This window comes from Gadus chalcogrammus, chromosome 5 (genome assembly GCF_026213295.1).
Source record: "Gadus chalcogrammus isolate NIFS_2021 chromosome 5, NIFS_Gcha_1.0, whole genome shotgun sequence".
NCBI classification, from domain to species: Eukaryota; Metazoa; Chordata; class Actinopteri; order Gadiformes; family Gadidae; genus Gadus; species Gadus chalcogrammus.
The window spans coordinates 13,829,531-13,849,561 of record NC_079416.1 but is presented as its reverse complement, the minus strand read 5'-3'; the positions used below and the strand labels follow the sequence as shown (position 1 = coordinate 13,849,561).

Here is a 20,031-nt window from a genome sequence, read left to right as displayed (position 1 = left end):
TAAGAAGAAGAAAAACGATGTCAGTGAAAACGGGATTTCCTGTATTCGGGTAGGGGTTGGGGGTGGGGTGGGGGTGGGGGTGGGGGGGGGGGGGGGCAGCGGAATCAGAGTGGGCCTTGAGAGGGAGAAAGGAATGAAAATGGAGGATGTTGCATGAGTGGGGAGGACTAATGGTGTGGGACTCCGGCCACACTCCTCATACGCAGCGCACCCAGAAACACACACAGCTCACCATTCACCCTCAATGGGAATACTACTTCTACTTACCTGTTTTATCTGGAAACTCATGTGTTGGTGTTCACCGTAGCGACCAGGGAAACCTGTTGAACGCATCCCTTTATCAGAACAACCAGATTAATATTCAAGGGAATATGTATGATGACACCGCCGGGGCCCTGTCGCGGCGGCCCTTTGTCCCCTGTCCTCCAGGGGCCGGTTTGCACAAGGTCAACGTTACAATGTCCCTCCATCCACTGTGGAGCGGGTCAGTGCTCTGTTCAGTGCAGAGTGTTCTGTTCAGTGCAGAGCGTTCTGTTCAGTGCAGAGCGTTCTGTTCAGTGCAGAGTGATATGTTCAGTGCCCGGCGTTCTGTTCAGTGCAGAGCGTTCTGTTCAGTGCAGAGCGTTCTGTTCAGTGCAGAGTGATCTGTTCAGTGCAGAGTGATCTGTTCAGTGCAGAGCGTTCTGTTCAGTGCAGAGCGTTCTGTTCTGTGCAGAGCGTTCTGTTCAGTGCAGAGCGTTCTGTTCTGTGCAGAGCGTTCTGTTCTGTGCAGAGCGTTCTGTTCAGTGCAGAGTGATCTGTTCAGTGCCCGGCGTTCTGTTCAGTGCAGAGCGTTCTGTTCAGTGCAGAGCGTTCTGTTCAGTGCAGAGTGATCTGTTCAGTGCAGAGTGATCTGTTCAGTGCAGAGCGTTCTGTTCAGTGCAGAGCGTTCTGTTCTGTGCAGAGCGTTCTGTTCAGTGCAGAGCGTTCTGTTCTGTGCAGAGCGTTCTGTTCAGTGCAGAGCGTTCTGTTCTGTGCAGAGCGTTCTGTTCAGTGCAGAGCGTTCTGTTCAGTGCAGAGTGATCTGTTCAGTGCCCGGCGTTCTGTTCAGTGCAGAGTGATCTGTTCAGTGCCCGGCGTTCCGTTCAGTGCCCGGCGTTCTGTTCAGTGCCCTGCGTTCTGTTCTGTGCAGAGCGTTCTGTTCTGTGCAGAGCGTTCTGTTCTGTGAAGAGCGTTCTGCTCAGTACCCCTCGGGATGCAGCAGAGAAAAATGACTCAAAGTGAAAATGCTTTTCTTTCCCATAGTTCTGTATTGAATTCCTGTGGATGTATCCTGTATTATATATATATTTTGTATTTTGTGTAGAGCACAAAGGTGGGCTATTTTTGGGAATCTATACTTGGAATAAAGCTTACCAGGGGAGATGTGTGTAGAATCCCTCAGCATATCAAGTGAACCTTTCTCTGCATCGCCTGATGAGACTGCTTAATCCGCTGCTACACACATTATCTTATGCTCTATTAAACGGCCTTGCTGCCCGTGTAACATCCGGGCACCCAGCCACTCATAATATCTTTAAAATAGTTCCTCCTTAAAAAATTTGCATTATCTTTCTCCACTGTAAAGGAAATCGTGCCAAAAAAGTATTCATTTTCAGCTTGAAGCTGATGTCTGTATAATTGACTATAGCTGTTATAATTAAAACTGCAAAGCTTGTTGTTGGTGACAAACAAGCCTGTTGGTTTGCTCTGTATAATAACAACACGGCTGCTCAACAACACCTCATTGTCTTGGAGCTGTGGATTTACCATTGTTGGGCCCTAAAATGACTTTCAATTGCTTTCAAATTGCCGTTTGTGTCGGAGATGTGTGCGATATTCCCTCAGGCAATTAGGTGGAGAAAAAAGAATCGGGCCTACTGTTCATAGAAACCTCAATAACACAGTTCCGTCAATGTTCTGGGAAAAACAATTTAAACAATTCACTAACATAAAACGCTTTCCAAAAGAATTGCAGATTGCTTACTGCCAGGGGTTATTGCCTGGCGTCTCAGTCCTTTCCCTAGATAGAAGGCTTTTAAGATATAACAACAATGCTCAGCTGTTGCCTTTTCACTGGTGAAGACAATTGAATATTATTGTTAGGATTTTATGGTTGGATCTTTTTAATCCTCAGTTTATTAGTCCCTAAAACTAAAACTACAACTCCCTACAACTAAAATCATGCTAAAACGCAAACATATTTTTAATCATGGGTTACTTGAACAACATGTTGTAAACATTGATAGGTTGATTAGGGGTTCTTAGGGGTGTTATTAGGATGGATGATGAGGATTTTGTGAATGCTTCAGAACTGGGTACATGTTGAGCAGATCAAGTGAAAACATTACAAAAGAGAAAGAGTAGTACACATTGACACGTCGATTTACAGTATTATCGCCAGTAGAACTTCTACAGCGGCTACTTCACTAGATAACAGATCCGCTTCAGGGTCCAGGGAAGGAAGTGGAGGAAACACTTGTAGAATGGATTCATTTGAACACAAACAGAATACACTGGTGGATCAACTGTTAACGGTTTCTTTATTCATGGTACCCAGTGGGAAGATGTTGAACAAACTCAGGTTGCACAGCAAACACCATGAATCTCTTCACTGGGAATGAATAACTGAAAGAGATTCGCCCTTTACATTCATCGGGAAGTCATAGCTGAAAGTAAAGTACTTAAATGTGGGAGAAACAAAAGAGACACATTTTGAGGTGTACAATGAGGTAACCCTAAGCTGCGTCAGATGAAGCTGATACACATAGTGAGATGTGTGGGCAGGCTCCGAGCGAGCGGCATAGATTAGCACCAGTGTTTACCATGGTCTATTATCGCAACCAAGCCTTGGTGGCAAGGTCAGAATAATAATAAATGCATTGCAAATAGTCAATGTCAATGGAAATGGAAATGCGTGGCTCCAATTGAGCCAAACGTAGTGAAAAGAGCGCTGCAATCCTTGAACGGCCAAGCTTTAAGGTCTCCATTCTCGAGAATCCATTCAGAATGGGATACGATTGGAAATATTTTCAGAATGGCCATATCTGCATACAGTAGCATGTCGTATACATAACCTGTGGATATGGAGCCCTTTGTCCGTCATAGATGCACACAGTGGATATTCAGCTCAGCACAGGCAGAAGAGAGATGTCTGAGCCTTCACCGCTCTGTGATGTTGATGCCACTTTGTCCTTTCAATCCAGGAATATACTGTGTCAGAGCGCAAGGTAAAGGGCACATCTAAGTAGCCGGGGAATGACAGCAGACAAGGAAATAGCGGGGGAAAAATCGCGAAGGTTGTAAATTCACAAAAATTGGCATTCTGTTTATTCAGGCAGATTTTCTTTTAGGCCTAAAGTGGAGAATTTTTTGTGAAATATGACCATGTAAGACCACAAACTGAGTAATGTAAAGTGTCTCAATTTGGTGACCCCAAAACCTTCACCCTCAGAAACGCAGCAATATAAAGAACCCAAATACTTTCAGTTCATGCACTTTCTATTACTTCACTCCACACTCAGTAGAAACACAGCTCACTTCTTCTACGGATAAAAACACAGCAGAAAAAAAGACATCTCACTTCTACAGATAAAGGATTTGAAGGGAAATGCTTTCTGAAGTTGGACTTTTTCTAAGTCCTGTATCTCATAACATTTTTGAATTATGCTGCTAAATAACACTGATGGCTGGTGTAAGCCATCCAGCAACATGCCTACAGTACCATTTAACTCCTCTTCAAACAGAATGTCCCGCGAATGCATCAGAGATGTGGTCGTTAGAACCATCAGTCATTTACAATAATGTACTTCATCTCATACAGGGGGTACAGATACCCACTTATAGTTGTAGAGAGCAACTGTGTAGCACCAATACGTACGCTTGGATTAACTGGGTGGTGACTGCATGACAAAGATAAACTAGGACTAGCAAACATGTGATGATACCTGTACCATTATCACCATCACTGCGTGAGTGGACTGACTGTACATAAAGGATCAATTCAATGAGGTGAAGAATGGACAGACGGGAGACATTCCATCTTAATTGATCTTACACGGCATGGCGTCGAGGTGAACGGTTAAAAGACGAATGGACGAAGATGGAAATTGACAGCTGGGGGTGACCAATACTGAGCCGGGATGAGTGTGATGACAATATGCAAATGCCAAGGCTGGCATCCAATGACAAGCCCCCGTTTTAGCTGAAACCCCTGAAGAAGAGGATGTCCTGAGGAGGAGAGAGAGCAAGGGTAGAGAGTGATGTATGAGGGGTCAAAGGGCAACCACAGTGGAAGCATGCAGTCTGGAGGGGTCAAAGGTCACACAATGGCGGCATGCTAACGGAGGTCGTGCACGAGGACCGAGACATGATCGAGATCATGAATGAAACAACTGTGTGATGTTGTATCCATGACGATGAGGAGGATGATGCAGGGGGACAGCGAGATGCAGGTGGACGATCGGGGCGGAGGGTCAGACAAGCACAACGTGGACCCGACAGCATGCCTCATGAGGTCAAGGGAAGAACAGCTCCAGACGTATCGCAAAGAAAACGTTTAACTTCAAATGTTGTCATCATGAGTGGGAAGCCACGGTTTCAGTTACCAGGGCAGGAAGTGTTCAATCTCAAACTGTACTCCATTTGAAGCATACAAGAAATTAGCTCCACACAATGTTACAGTGTTCCACCCGCCAGGTGGAAAAGAAGAGACATGATGCGGACTCAGAGCTGATCGGTCCATATTAAAACACTAGGTTTTATCGCTCGTCGGTCCAACATCCCATCGGATGTTGGACTGACGAGAGTAGTCAAACTTTAGGCTTACGGACCAATTACGTCCTTGCAGACCCTCCTCGCGTCCACCGCAAGGGCCTGACGGGGGCCTCCTGACGCAAAACCATAACAGGTTCACGACTGCATCGAAGCGTCTGCGTGGTCATTGCGTTGCGTCGACGTGGAACCATAACTGAGCCTAAGGTCCCGGATCTACCTGTCCAGCAGCTGAACCCCGCCCAACTGGTGTGGGCGGTTGGACCGTCATCCCTCCGGGATGGAGGGGGGGTCGGAGGGGGATGACGGTCCAACCGGGATGAGGGGGCGATTAGGCGTTCTCGGCGGCAGTGAGAGAACGCCCTGGTACGGGCCCACAGCGAGGCGCCGGCGCTAATGAGTGGTTCTGGGGGTTAACGGGGCCGCCTCGTTTTGGTGGCCTAATTCAGTCTAATTCAGGGTAACGACCCGGCCTGGGGTTTCCCAGGGCCGGGGATTGTGTAACCCACCTCATGCCAGTGGGGGAGGGGCGCTGCGGTCATCTATGCTTCCAGTGTGGGAGTAGGGGGGACGGGGCGGGGTTGGGGATGGGGCGGGAGACGTCCTCCTTTTTAGCCGATAAGGTTGTTTGTACACACCAATTATTGAATCACCTCAGCCGCGTGAGAAGAGCGTACGTTCTCCGTGGCAAACTGACCTCGGGCGACCAGCGCGATGTGGGAGGGAGGAAATGGAGAGTGCAATGGAGACCGAGGGAGGGGGGGCGTTAGGGGGACGGGGGCGGGGGGGAGGCGTTGAGGGGGATGTTCATCGCATTAGAGCGAGGCAGAAGGGAGTCACGTACTGGGAGATGTCAGTCAAGAGATGTCTTTACTGTGTGTGTTTACCGTTATCTGGGATTCGTATGCATCATGCATGATATTAATATAAAAAATATAACAATTAATTTGGGGGGAGGGGGGCGGTTGGTGATCCTGAATCAAAGCCTTCAAGGCACCGTTTCGAAAACGGCATTCTGGGGCCGGGGAATCCTCTGATCCATGTGCGGCAGAACATATTTTGACCGCACATCCGCTTCGTTTGAGTACCTCCCCCGTCGTCGTTCAAACGTCCTCCTAACCCCACCCCCCCACCACCCACCTGAAAAAGAATGGAGGAGGATGCTGGAGCGCATTAGCCCTCCCCAGTGCTCGCTGACCTCGGCCTGGAAGCCCCCCACCCCCACCACGGTGTGGGGGTCTGCGTGGCAGCGTTACTCCCGCTCCACCGGCTCTCCAGCACGAGAAACAGAGCATGACATGAACCCAACAATGGCAGGCAGATGACGGCCTACTCTGCGTCGACGGGGCCTATCGCTGATGGGGGGGAGACTAGGGACAATATGAATCATTAGGAGACACAGGTGGCCGAGGATCTAATGCATTGCATATTGTGTAGCTCGGCGGCCACTGTGCTCCCCAGCATCAAAAGGCCAGTGTCAGGACGCAACGCGTGTGCCCGGGCGGTTTGAACATAACAGACTCCAACGTACTTAAGACGAAATATCGACAAGGACGTTGTGGGAAAAGTGACAATAAAAAAGGTTATCACAGCAACAGAGGGGGCAGAGTTAAACAGAAGGCCGCTCACAACGTTGAGTACGTATCGATGCATTTTCATTAATTTTTTTATTTTACAGTGTTTTTATTTTATAAAACACTGTCATGAACCATTTTACTGTAATATTTGCTAAATTAATCATTAATGTCTGAAAATGTAAAAATTTTGGGGCTGTAAGTCAGCGTAAACTCCTAATTTGCCATAGTAGAGATTTTTCCAGAACTATAATTTGATTGAAACCGCAATTTGAAAACGATTGATTATTTAGCCAATGATCACTTTGAATTATAGGAACAGAACGAAATGTTCAATAATGAGAACTCAGTCGATGCTTGTTTGTGGCGACTCTTAATTGGCACAGTAAATAACACTGCCCCCCTCTGGCTTAGCTGGGTGACTGAATAATTGCCTGTGACTAGATGTCCTACTATCATAATCTAGCCACAGTTCAATTAAAAAATAAACTAAAGGGTAATTAAAGGGACAAATATAACGATGTTCAAAAGAAAAATTCCATTTAAAAAAATAAGGAAAAAATATAAACTGTGTAAAGTTGTATTTCTAAAGAAGGAAATCATGAATCAAAAAATAATGTTTGTGTGTCAAAAATCACACCAAGCTAAAAAAGAAATGTGTTATGTTTTTAATATTAGGGGTGGCGATTAAAACAAACGGCTTCAAAAGCGTGTGGGACGCGCACACCTGTCTACACGGCCCTGTAGGTTACATCCCAGGTGACCCCCAAGAGGACCCTCCAGCTGACCGCCGACGACAGCCACAACAACCCCAGCTCCCCCTGCTCGCCACTGAGTGCCGCTTGGCATTTGACCTTCTCACACGGCCCACGACATCCTGTTGACATTAAAGGTAATCCCTCCAACAGCTCATAGGCCCGGTTGCCGCCGGCTGCCTGAAGCAGCCTCTGGTCGACATGCCTGCACAGGGGAACCACAGTCTGACAGCCAGACAGGTCTACGGCGCTACGCTGGGTCGAGCCCCCCCCCCCCACGGTTCACAGGCCTGCCGACCGCCAAGCCACTGTCTCACCGACCGAGACAAGGTCACGAGTTCAGAGAAGCACTACAGGCCCTGGTGTGAATAACAGACACCTTCCTCCCACTGCACTTCAACACTGATGCCAACGTCAATCTACAGTGAGAAGGCAGAGCAGCAAGACCCATTAAGGCAGCGCACCTTGGCCTCCGTTGGGTTTCTATGGAGACACAATGTGCCCGTACGTTTGACTCAAGTCAGAGCAACGCCTTTGTTTACCATTTCTGCACAGGGGGGCAGTATGCACTGCAACATGATACAGGTTAAGGTTGAAGCTTTTGTAATACCACTCAAACCCAAATCATCCCATTCCCTCAAGAGCAGATTCAGCAACAATTGAAGGACCACAGAGAATCCCTCATTCCGTTATGAGTCTCAGTCTGTGCTAATGGAGCAGGCTAGAATTCTTCTCCCAAAATTAACTCTAGTGTACCATTCAATGTTAGAAACAAACTGCGCCTTGTGCACATCATTGTTCCAACACGATTTAAAAACAGAGCCGTTTCATCCATTTATAAAATACAGCCAACACACCAGAAGAGATGAACTCGGAGGTAAAAGGTAACGACCCATTTATTTAGTGATACATTCTGCAAACTAGAAATTTTATTCAAACTTCAGAGGCTAAAAAATTAAAGAGGAAAATAAAGAGAGGCAATTCAGGGAGAGAAAGCATCAATTCACAAGCAAGGAATGCAATTTGTTCAATCAACAACAAAAATCATACAGTTTAGTTCTGTAACAAAGCTTTTTTTTTTACGTTTTTACATTTTTTCTGCCATTCCTGTGGAGCTAGACCATGATACAAAATATACAATTATTAAACTTTGTAAAATCACCCACAGAGGCCTCTGAGAAGCGCTTGAATCAACATCGACAATACTTATCTACATCACTCTAAAGCTTTTTTGATCATAAATATAGCAGACATGAATGCATGTATGCACATTTGAATGCTTACAGGGTTACAGATTATTAGACTCGTGAATTTGTATTTTAAGTATGACGTCTTCAAGAGTCCCGACAAAAAATAATAAAATAAAACGTTCAGGGTCAAGACTCCCAAGAGGACGAAAACAAAGACAAACCAGCGAGTTGGGAGAGGTGTCCCGTGTGACTGCCCACACGACGCGGTCAGCACCAAGTCCTCCAACATGGAGGCGGTAGTGAGCTTCCAGCAGTACTGCGGACCACATCCCATCTCATAGTGTTGGACTGATTAAGTACTCGGGAAGGGGGGGGTGACATTAAAATTGGGTAAGGCAAATCGGTGAGCTTATTAATGAGCTGAAGAGGGATAGTAGTGGGGCTCAAGTCCCACCTACGGGGGGGAGGGGGGGCAGGGGGGACGCACACACACACACACACAGTCATGGCTGCTAAGGGTCAGACAGGTAATGCCACAACCAAAGTACGTTGATATGTACACAAGGGCGCAAGCATTAAGCAAATCTCTTGATCTTGAGTCAGGTAGACCTCTGTACAAGAATATACACAAGTTCCAGTCGAGCGAAGGTAACCCTGTGAGCGCCGTCGTTTCTGTTTCAAAGCCGGTTATACAGACGATCAGTGCATATGACCATTGTCATCGTTGATCTACTACCTCACATCGTACACTTTTAGAACCCTGAACTTTGATACAATTCTAGATCTCTCACCTACATAAATATTACACAGGTAAACAGGTTGCTGAAGTGACTACGGGAGAGTTTCGGAGATCGGGGGAGGAAAACATTGTCCTAAAAAGGCCATGGGCAATAGGTTTCTGCTAGTTACCAAAATAAGTTATAATTTACAGTGGACATATATTTTCTTTCATCAACGCCCACTTCCGTCAAATACTGTACATAAACATCAATCCAACTCCAACGGGCCAGCCTTATAAGCAAGTTAATCTACGTTTTCCTTTACCATGAGACTCCAATATCTTCACACATCAATCTGTAGCGCACTCAGTGAGCGCTCCCTAAATAATTTAGAGCTAGAAAACTAATATTAGGATTAAATCACTAGAGAGGGATAAATTAAAAAAAAACAGCCAAACACTAAAATCCAACTTAAAAAGGACAGCACCATATCCTCGGAATTGGAATAAGCTTAGGAAAAAACTCCTGAAAAATAACGTGGCCATGTCCCTAACTTTCCAACTTACCATCACCTGCACCAATGGGGTTTGGTTATGGACCTTACTGATGTGTTTGCTTATTCTTCGAGCCAACAACGGTCGGATAAGAAGTTAAGCAGTGTGTCAATGTTTAAGATCATCACTGTTGTTCACGAGGCTGGAAGAGGGGTGACAAGAACTCAATGTTTTTACATTCCAAATAGGACTTCTGAATGTCCGCCATTTTGCCCCGTTAATGCCAATTATTCCCTTTAGGTACTGAGGTAAGATGGATGAAGGCTAAACTATATGAGGAACAAGCCAAGTCCCAGAGCCAGCGCGCACTGCAGGTTGGCCAGAGTGTGTTGAATCTGCTGGTGTAGCGAGAGGTAAGGGTGTCAAAGAGAATAGGAAGTATGTGATGCTGCTTAAAGAATCCTGCAGGATATTGCATGAAACATTTCATTAAAAAAGACTTGGAATTTCCACTCTGGAACGATGCCATGACAGGGTCAGGTGAGGTTAAGCAACAATACCAAACACCAAATATGTGCTTTCCATACAGATGCATGACTTGAGTGAACAAACGAAAATAGAAAAAAAAAAGTATGATGGCAAAAACATTTTTGACAAATCTTAGTATTTCCTCACATCTGCTTTTTCCGTTTTGAATCATACTTATCAATGTTTTTTCCCTTTAGGTCTGTCAAAAAAAAAACAGAAGGGCCCCATTAGGATTCTCCGAACTAATTTCCACAACACCTTCTCATATCAGAGACCTCTAATCAGTGGGTTTCCTTTTGTTTCCAGAATCAACAGTTGAATGATTAGCATCTCCCTCGCGGTTCCTCAGCGGTCTCAGACTGCAAGACCCCCCTTGTAGACCCATGAACGTCTTCTCTTGGATAAACTAGAGCTGTTTAAACTAGCTAAATGGAGAGTTGGCAATGCCAAAATCGGGGCATGGGATGGTTTTATAGGGCACTCTGCTATGAAAGCACACCTGACAGCAATTCTTCTAAGAGCTGGATGATACCGTGCTGATAGGATTTCTTATTTTCCGACTGAAAATTCCTGCTCAATTTGTGTGAATCCTTTGAGTGAGGACTGTTAGACCACCGATTAACAGGTCAGTTCCTCAACAAGAGTACAAAATAAACCCCTATCTCAATCTGCATGATTTATTCCTTGAAATTCAAAATATTTACATACACACAATTCCAACAATGCAATTTTAGGTAGTTAGAAATTAAAAGAAAAGATAAATCTCAAACATTACAAAGTTTCATGAAATACATTGAAATACATGTATAGTTGGAGACTATTTGTTTTAAAAAGGGAAAATAACTGCAAATCAGATCGACTATAGCAGCAAACTTGTGCTCTGGCTTGGGAAAACGCACCAATTAAATAGTGAATAAAAAGGCGCTTTATGACCGCAGATGTTATTGCATTGCTAATTTGGGTTAGTTAAAACTTGCACATAAAGACCAATTCAAAATAAAAAAGATGCGTCACCTTCAAGTGAAGAGTATAAAACGCTCCTGTATTCAGGTGAGTGAGGATTACGTTGCCCAGAGACATCAGTGCTTGAACTACTGGCATGATTGGATTTAAAAAACAATACCAAAAGCAAGACATACGATTCTATGCATACAAAACTGAAGAAGTCTCATGAAGGAGACGCTTGGCGCTGAAGGGCATCAATCATATGGCACCGTGATGTTGGGCAATGTAGATTTATGAATGAGTATCCACGTGACACAGAGATGGACACGGTCAATGCCCAGGCTGGCTGATACCCACCACATGACATTGTTGAACTTTATTATATTATTTTGTTGGCTGTTTTTATTATTTATATATATATATATATATATATATATATATATATATATATATATATATATATATATATATATATATATATATATATATATATATATATATATACATACATAATGTGACTAGGGTGAACTGAGTGTTAGTTATTGTAGGTATGTATCGTTAGTTTAGTAAACTATCCATACATAGTTTATGTATAATTTATATAGATTTGCATAATAACAAATCCACACACATAACAAAGTTGTTAACGGTGTCTTAATGAGACTTCTTTGTCCAAGGTAATATGGAAAATGACATGTTTCCATATTACCTTCCTCATCGGTCTAAGAAAGAAAGTTTTTTTATCCACTCCAGGCTTTTAAAATGGCTAGATACAACTTGCCATTTAAAAAAAAAAAAAAAAAATACAAAAAAAAAAGCAGAGGAAAATAAGTGATTAGAATGGTTTGTTTAGAGCTTACTGTGCTGTCATCCTATACAATTTACCCGTTTCTTAAAGGAGCAAAACTAACAGAAAACAAGAGCAGAGCGCCAGTGGCTGGAGGACAACAGTAATATTCACTGAATAGACATTTGTTAGAACTCCAGAAGAGCAGGAAAAAAGGCAGATAGTGCATAAAAAGGTTCTCTTTTTAATTTCTTTCATTTTTTAACTTAAAATCAAGCTGCATTAAATACAGGCTGTTTGTACAGGACAATTGCACTTCACAACAAAAAAAAACTGAAATATACAAACACACACGAGGAAAATTTGTGAATCAAATTAATTACAGAAAGAAAAATATCCTTAGGCTGATTAATTAACTTGAAGAAAAGTAAAAGAAAACACCTGGTGGACCAAAGTTGTTTTGGATTACTTTGAGGGGAGGGAGGGAGGGAGATGTTGGGTTGGATGAACACAAAGGAAGGAGAGATGGGAGGGAGAGAGAGTGGGGATGCTCCGTTCCAGAGTGGACAGGTGCTGCACAATCTCAGGCTTGTGTGCACACTTCTCCGTCTCCTCCTCTTCCCCATCCAATGAAATTCCCTTCTTGGAAAGCAAACGCTCCGAGGAGCGCCGACCGCAGAGCAGCGCTGGGGGGTGGGGGGCCCGGACAGGATGGTGGTTTAACTATGCTGTGTTAGTGGTGAGGGGGGGGGGGGGGGGGGGGGGGGGGGGGCTGCGTTACCACATGTCGTCTGTGGACGCGGAGTCCTTGATAAGAGAGAAGGAGAAGGAAGGAAAAACCTTCAGACTCTGGCTCCACATCCCACATTGGAGACCAACACGTTTCATCAGGGACATACATCATACACGGTGGACGAGACGACGGCCCCGGGCCTCGTGGCCGGGCCAGGGCAGACGGGCGGGTCAGGCCCATGGAGTCAGTTCGGGTACCAGGACATTTACCTCCCCAGACACGGGGAGACAGATGAGCTGCTATGTTCAGCTATACGCTGCTACGGATTTGGGGAGGATTACATGGATGTTGGTGGCTTTGCACAGAAGGCCTTAAAAACACGAACGGACGGCCTCATCCTTTCAGGCCGTCAGTGACCCAGCAGTACTGCGCCACTGCATTGCGGGAGGGCAGGCAGGTAGTCGACAAAACAATCAGTCTACTCTCAGGATACGACCCTTGAGCGAGGGCCAGATCAATCTCAGAATAAGATATGCGTGTGTGAGGGCCAGATCCACCTCAGAATAAGATATGCATGTGTGAGGGCCAGATCAACCTCAGAATAAGATTCGCGTGTGTGAGGGCCAGATCGACCTCAGAATAAGATTCGCGTGTGTGAGGGCCAGATCGACCTCAGAATAAGACCTGTGTATGCGGTGAGCCAGATTCTACAAGCTGAAACTACAGAGAGGCCGTACCGGTCATCCAATACTACACCCAGTTCAGATTACAAATGGCTGCTGCCAACTGAATGTCTTCAAAGAATATTATTGGGATGTCAATAATATTCACTATCATATTCAACACTTTATAAGTGTTGAATATGAAGAAGAAATCTAAGTGCAGGGGCATTGCCCTGCCTATGTACTCAGGTAAAACAATGCCCACCATGACAATAAGGTACCAACTTAACCATGAAGGCTACAGTGCAAAGTCATCTTGGTTCATAACAATGCGGTTATTCTTTGTAGCTAACATAAATGATGTCTTACTGCGTTTACTGGGCTTGGTTCAGAACAGTAAACAAGCCCTCAACCAAATTATGCGAAAGAGTGGAGGTGTATGATTAAAATTGATCAGGATCAGGAATTTTAATAATTATCTAATCAATATTCTAAACTACAAAACATCAATGTGAACCATAATCATAGTTAAGGTTTTATGAAATGTTTTGCTCATTCTACTTTTAGTTTGCAGAGAACATGAAAGAATGTTTGTCTGCGACGGTAAGCATGGCGACCCCAAGACCTCATCGACCAGCAGGAAGCACAAGGCTCTACTCGGCACCATGTTGGCTTCGAGATTCAGCAGGAAAACCAAGAATTACATGCATATTTCAGAATACATGCATGCATGAACGACTGCCTTTTAGCCTAAGAAACATTAGTTCTCCCAAAAGGAAATGTAAATGTATGAACCAATAGAAGAACCAGGAACCGGATATTGGGCTAGATATCAATAGACAATTTGGATCTGAACAGATCTGATCCAAAGAGCTAAACTCACACACACACACAAAGCTTACACGTCAATGGCAGATACTGGCAAATGCTGCATCACTGAACAATTTACCCATCGACTAAAACCATTTTTTTTAAAGAAAATCTAACTTTTAATATAATTTAAAATACTGTGGCAAGAGAGACAAAGGTGACTTGTATACTGCAGTGCTAAGCAAATATTTGCATGCAGAGAGTATTTTGGCCATTATAGTGGAGGAATTTCTGGTTTGCATATTTTCGTTGGGATAGAGAATAAGCAGCGAAAGGCACTGTGTTGTAACATTAGGGACCCACTGAAGGTTGAGGCGGTACATGCAGTGTGTGAGGGACGAGAGATCATTTGTGTGGGCTTCTGAAGAATGGCTGGTGACACATGGTGACCAATCCTTTTGCTTGGTAACAGGTAACCATTGGCAAAGGCTCACATTTAATTTTTCACAATACCCTTTTTGCAGAACTGTTTGGTCTATAACATCAAATTGACTATATCAATGCAAAGGGGTTTGCCATTGGAACAGGGATATCTGTAGGATACATCCCCCTCATAGTATTTTAGGAGAGTATACCATATATTACTGTATACTAGGATATTATACTAAATGGTACTATATCATACTTGCTCAGCCAAGCAACCACAAAATCAGTGATTTAATGTCCAGGACAAGTGGTAAAGAAGAATCATGTCCAGTTGGACATTCTGGTTTGGGGCCCCTCAGTAATCTCCTTGATTTAGCACAGAGGTGCAAACTCTTTAGAAGGACAAATCAGAAGAAATACATCTGATGACAGTGAGCATATACTTAATGGGTCTGCCTACTCAAGGCTTTAGTCAGAGAGAAATGTCTGATCAGGAATGAGATGGACCTATATTTTAGAGAGGGCCAGATGCAGATGTACTGAGGGGACCGCACAAGTAAATGAAGAATAATGACAAATCAAAGTGTATTTGGCTGTTTTATAAATCTGCCAATATTTCAATGACAGTAGAACTATCCCTTATAATATGGCATTTGATGCTTACCTTTTGGGTTTTAAGACCAATTATCATATATATGCAAAATATGTTTAACTGTATGGTGTAGTGTTTTGAAGAATTTTTCATTTTAGTACAGATTTCATTTTCTTTCCAAAACATATTGATCAGAAGTTGTATTGTTAGAACCAGCATTGTTATTTACTCTGGGTTGTGATGAAGAAGATTCTGGCCTTCATTTTGTTTTCACAATTAACAGCTCTAAGAAAATGAATTAAAATACCCCTCTCAGTGCGCATTTTCTTTGGAAATATGTATAAAGAACATGACATTTGTTCAACACGAACTTGAAAATGCCTTACCTCTGCGCATCATGTTTACACAATTAACCGTTATTATGTGCCTGCAAATTTGTGGCATTTTTTTACATTGAGGTGTACTGGCCTTAACTCATTTAACCATGAGTAGAGCAATTGAATAAAACGATATTGCACTATTGACACACTCAACACTCGAACATCTAGTGGACCGTTTCTCTCCACTTCAGTACCGTCCTTACTGTACCGCCATAAAAGCATCACTAAAAAGACTAAATAACAAAAAGGAATGCATGCCACGAGGATCTCAAGTGTACAAGCCGCGCATCAACAGCATGCAGTCAAACCAGACGTTCCCAACAGGGGAGCGAGTCATGGAGGTGCTGGGATACTTACTGTGTCATCACTTCGATAGGGGTTCAGTTTGATGTACATCGCTTCCACCACGCTTCGTCTGGAAAGAAGACATACAATTACCCTCAAAACAATCAACAGCAATACATGTTCTGCTGCTCAATAAGCCAGCGGCATTCCCCTTTCCCACGTGAGATGGAGTCCCTAGTGATGGACCCCGTTGACTTACTTGCTGGCAAGCTCTCCTCCCGGGGGCAGGTTAGGGATGCTCTCCGACGCCAGCGTCCGCATCACATGCACCAAGTCCGGGACCCCCTCGTCACCCTGCTTCTTGATGATCTCTGTACGGAAATACAAACAAAAAGACAGAATTAACCTTAACTCAAGACATCCATTCAGAGTTTGTTTAATCTATACACACGCTCTGCGTTTCAACCTATTACAGAAAAGAGGGGTGATGTTAAGTGTCATGGGTCAACATGTGACGCCGTCTGCAATGACTATCTATGCAAACTGTTGCAGTCCTCTTTATATTGGAGCAAATTACTGACCATCACCCTTAAACACGGGCTGAACTAATCACGGTAAAATCAATATGGAGGAAACCAACCTGAAAAGTGTCTGAAAGTGTCTATTATTCTATTCAGCAGAGCGGTTGGCATTCTGCTCTATTCCAACATGGTAAGGTCAGCCTCCCATGAAGCCACAGAAGGACACCACATTGCTAAAGGTGAATTGAACTGAGCTGAATGCAGCTTTGGCTAAGCTTTTCAAAATATGGACCGAGTTATAGTGATTATTATTTTTTCTAATAGCTAACAAGGTTACACAAAACACTTGCCTTCTACTCTATTCTCCAGGTATTTATCCAGGTCCATCTCCCTTTTAACCGCTTCCGGAGACACCTTCGGAGCCCCAGGGAAGCAGATCAGAACCACACTCATATTGTCCCGACTTCCCTGTTGGAAAAAAAGAAAATATAGTGAGGGAAAAGCAAATTAAGATTCATGGTTTTTCAAGGTTCTTCAGACAGTTGAATGTGCGATTTCATAAAAGCCCCCATTTTGTTAAGTTGGGGGTCCACAATACCTTGTACAAGCAGGTGTCAACTATTTCATTGCAGACTCTCTCAAGGTCGTCTGTGACCTCTAGCCGGGATCTGACGAACTCGCAAAGTTCCTCGTTGGCCATGACGTCCCAGATGCCGTCGCACGCCAGCACAATGAACTCGTCGTCGCTCTCGCACCGCTCTATGGCGTACACCTCGGGCTCCGGGGAGACCAGCTGCTCCGTCGGACCCTTCCCGTGCACACACTTGTAGTCGAAGTCTCCCAGCGCCCGGGACACCGCCAAGGAACCGTTCACTCGCTGGATCATGACCGAGCCACCGGCGTTCTGGATGCGCTCCTTCTCCAGGGGGTTGCTGGGCTTGTGGTCCTGTGTGAAGAAGTGCACCGCTCCCCCCCGACTGAGGAGCCCCCGAGAGTCGCCGCAGTTGATGAAGTAGACGTGGCCCGGGGATATCATTACGCCCACCGCGGTCGAGCCGCTGCGGTCCACGCCGTTCTTCTTCTCCGAGATGCTCCTCATGTGCTCGTCGATCTGCAGGAAGCCGGTTCGGATGCCGCTTTTCACACTCTCTACAGAGGGGTTCTCATCCAGGGCGCTCTGGAAGTCTGGGTTGCTGGTAATGTGCTCCAGCAGGTGCTCGCAGCAGTACTTGGCCACCTGGGAGCCGGCATGCCCGTCATACACAGCAAAGAAGGACCACAGATCCAGACCGTTGGCAAGGCCAACGACGGCTGTGTGCGCGTCCTCCATTTCCACCCTCCACCCCTGCATGCTGCTGAGTCCGTAGGTCAGGCTGTTGCCGTTACCGTGAGCGTTGTGCTTTTCCATCTTTGGCTTGTCCAAAAATGCCCCCATTATATCCTTTTTGTAACCTATAAACATTAAAAACACGAAATAAACAACTTTTAGCAAGAGACAAAACTGACACGTGATGCTTACAATCAGGTTGCCTTACATGAAGTCATTATATTACAGAATTATATCGGCAATAATGCCATTTCCCGAAATACATTGAGCACAATATATAAGAGTTCAGTCATCCTTTTATGGTAAAAAGATTAGCATCTTGGAGCTCAGTTCAGCCACCCTGCTCCAGTCTAAAAATAGTTGAGTTGGGTTCATATTTGGCTGCATATTGGAACACTGACTGCTAGCTTAACTATTAAAGCAGACGGCCTTTGACCCTTGCATGATACTGCATCGAGAATAACGATTTTTGTTCTAAACGCATCACCAGATAACACCCAATTAAGTTTAGCACACGTACATGATCTCTGATCCACTGTCAGGTTAGTTAAAAACAAATACAATTGTGAGTTTTGGTCATTAAAACTAGTTGAGCAACTGGACGAGCGACGGAGTAGGTTTACGCGTTGGTTGTAAATACCACGGATGCTATTTTGGATAATAACTGCCTTGAGAACATAACCAAACTGAGCCCGACTCACTGTGAGGCCTTGACCCTTGTTCCCGACGGGCTAACTTTAAGAGGCCTCTCCACCTTTCAGTCCAAAGGCAAGGAGAGCCGCGGCCTGCTGGGTTAGCTCAGTGCTAGCTAAGGCTATCCGAGGAGGGCTGGCTTCACACCGATACTTAGATTACGAAAAAAATGCGCATTCATTCAAGTGGATGACTTACCAAATATCCGAACAATCGGGTTACAGCAACGGAAATTGCGGCAGTACAGAGGAACGACTAGTCGCAGATACCAAACAGGGTTGACCGAAGAGATGAGGGGTTAGCTAAGCTAGCTTGCTAGTTAGCTAGCAAACGTCTCTCAGATGCAGTGCATGTAATGTGTGAAAGTGCGGAACTCCCTGTTCTGTGTGAGCCAGGGATGCATTACTTATCTCGGCTGTTAATTTAAGGTATAGCCTAACTGGTTATCTGATCAAGTTTTTGGCCGGAGCTGTTGTCGCCAAACAGAGAGAAGCAGAACGCTAGCCCCAGCCTCTCCACTTGACAGCTTGACAGCCCGCTAGCTAGCTGACGGGGACGCGCAGACCCAGAGCCCCGGATGTTACCGGTTGCGTACTTCAAAACATGACATCATCCCCATCGAGCTCTCAGCCCTGTTCTGCAGTCTTCGTGTATTGTGTTGTCCGGGCAACGCTACGTAATAACATTACAGAAATGTAAAACCCACGGATGGATCAGTGTTGTTATGTGATGATGTTCTACCTCAATGAGTTTGGTGTATGGAACAGTTAACCATAAAAATGGTTAACTTCCGGACACCTTTGTGAGATCAATGGTGAGCCATGCAGCAGCCCTTCTCAAACGTCTCCCAGGGGTCATCCAGTCTGACGGCCCCCATATTACACCCGATCTTAAAATGCTTAATCAGTAGGCCATAAATGGCCAAAACATAGGGTTATCGTCGACGAGGGAAGAGATCATTTTTGTTATTTTACTGATACAAAAAATGGCATGTCTAAAAGGAGATCAAAATAGCAAAAAGCAGCAAAAACATTAAAGAATAGGAAGAACCATGACAAAACGATAGGATAGAAAAATATTGAAAATTGAGAACGGAAACTTCTACAATTTTATTTTGCAAGATGCAGACTGACTATCGAAAACAAAGAAGTTGCAATGGAAAAAAGAGGAGGAAAACCGTTTAGTTGCATTCCAAGGAGCCGGCCATATTGAGATGGCGACCTCAAGGTTATTGTTACCGAAATAATGTTATTGAAAAAGCTCAGGGCTCCTCATTGAAATCTCTTAAAAGCTATTATTTAATGGCAAAAGAAAAAAGGTTTTCACCATGATATATGGATAACCCTTATACTTTGGTGAATAACTGTTATAGAACAACAAATTCAGTGCATTTGGTAAACAGCAAATTCCTTTGCAATTCTGGACAATTAATTATGGCAGGTCTGACCAACAAAATAACCACAAAATTGTTTTTCTTGACGTAAATTGTGTTGTAAATGGCTTTTATTCTTATTTTTTTTTATTCTTATTTTTTGAACGCACTGTATTTTGATGATAAATGGATGGATAAGTGGAAAAATGACATAAAGGCCTACTATATGATATATTTTTATGAAATAATTTGCCCTAAAATCATTAAAGTCATTTAATTATGCATACCTATAATACAAAAGGAAGCTTACATAACAGATCCAACGAAATTAAAAAGATTCAAAGTAGAATCTGAATCATTTTCGAATATTCAAATTGAACAGTATATTTTGGGAAAAAGCCATCTGTCGATCACTTATTTGGGAAAATTATCAATATGTGCTTGATT

The 20,031-nt window shown here is 44.1% G+C and overlaps 1 protein-coding gene across 3 annotated transcripts; it reads right to left on the bottom strand.

Annotated features, from left to right (window-relative positions):
• Positions 1–269: 269 nt before the first annotated feature.
• ppm1aa (protein phosphatase, Mg2+/Mn2+ dependent, 1Aa) lies at positions 270–18,792 on the bottom strand. Of its 3 annotated transcripts, none has more exons than XM_056589974.1 (6): positions 18,411–18,792; positions 16,791–17,644; positions 16,543–16,660; positions 15,931–16,042; positions 15,744–15,801; positions 270–320 (listed from the first exon to the last, which is right to left on the bottom strand). In XM_056589974.1, exons 2-6 carry the CDS (start codon positions 17,625–17,627, stop codon positions 285–287), a joined length of 1,161 nt encoding a protein of 386 aa, XP_056445949.1. In that variant the 5' UTR covers positions 17,628–17,644; positions 18,411–18,792; the 3' UTR covers positions 270–284. The 3 variants fall into 3 exon arrangements, with proteins under 3 accessions (XP_056445949.1, XP_056445951.1, XP_056445950.1); XM_056589976.1 differs by lacking the exon at positions 270–320 and adding an exon at positions 1,057–4,248; XM_056589975.1 differs by lacking the exon at positions 270–320 and adding an exon at positions 12,532–12,590.
• Positions 18,793–20,031: the final 1,239 nt, after the last annotated feature.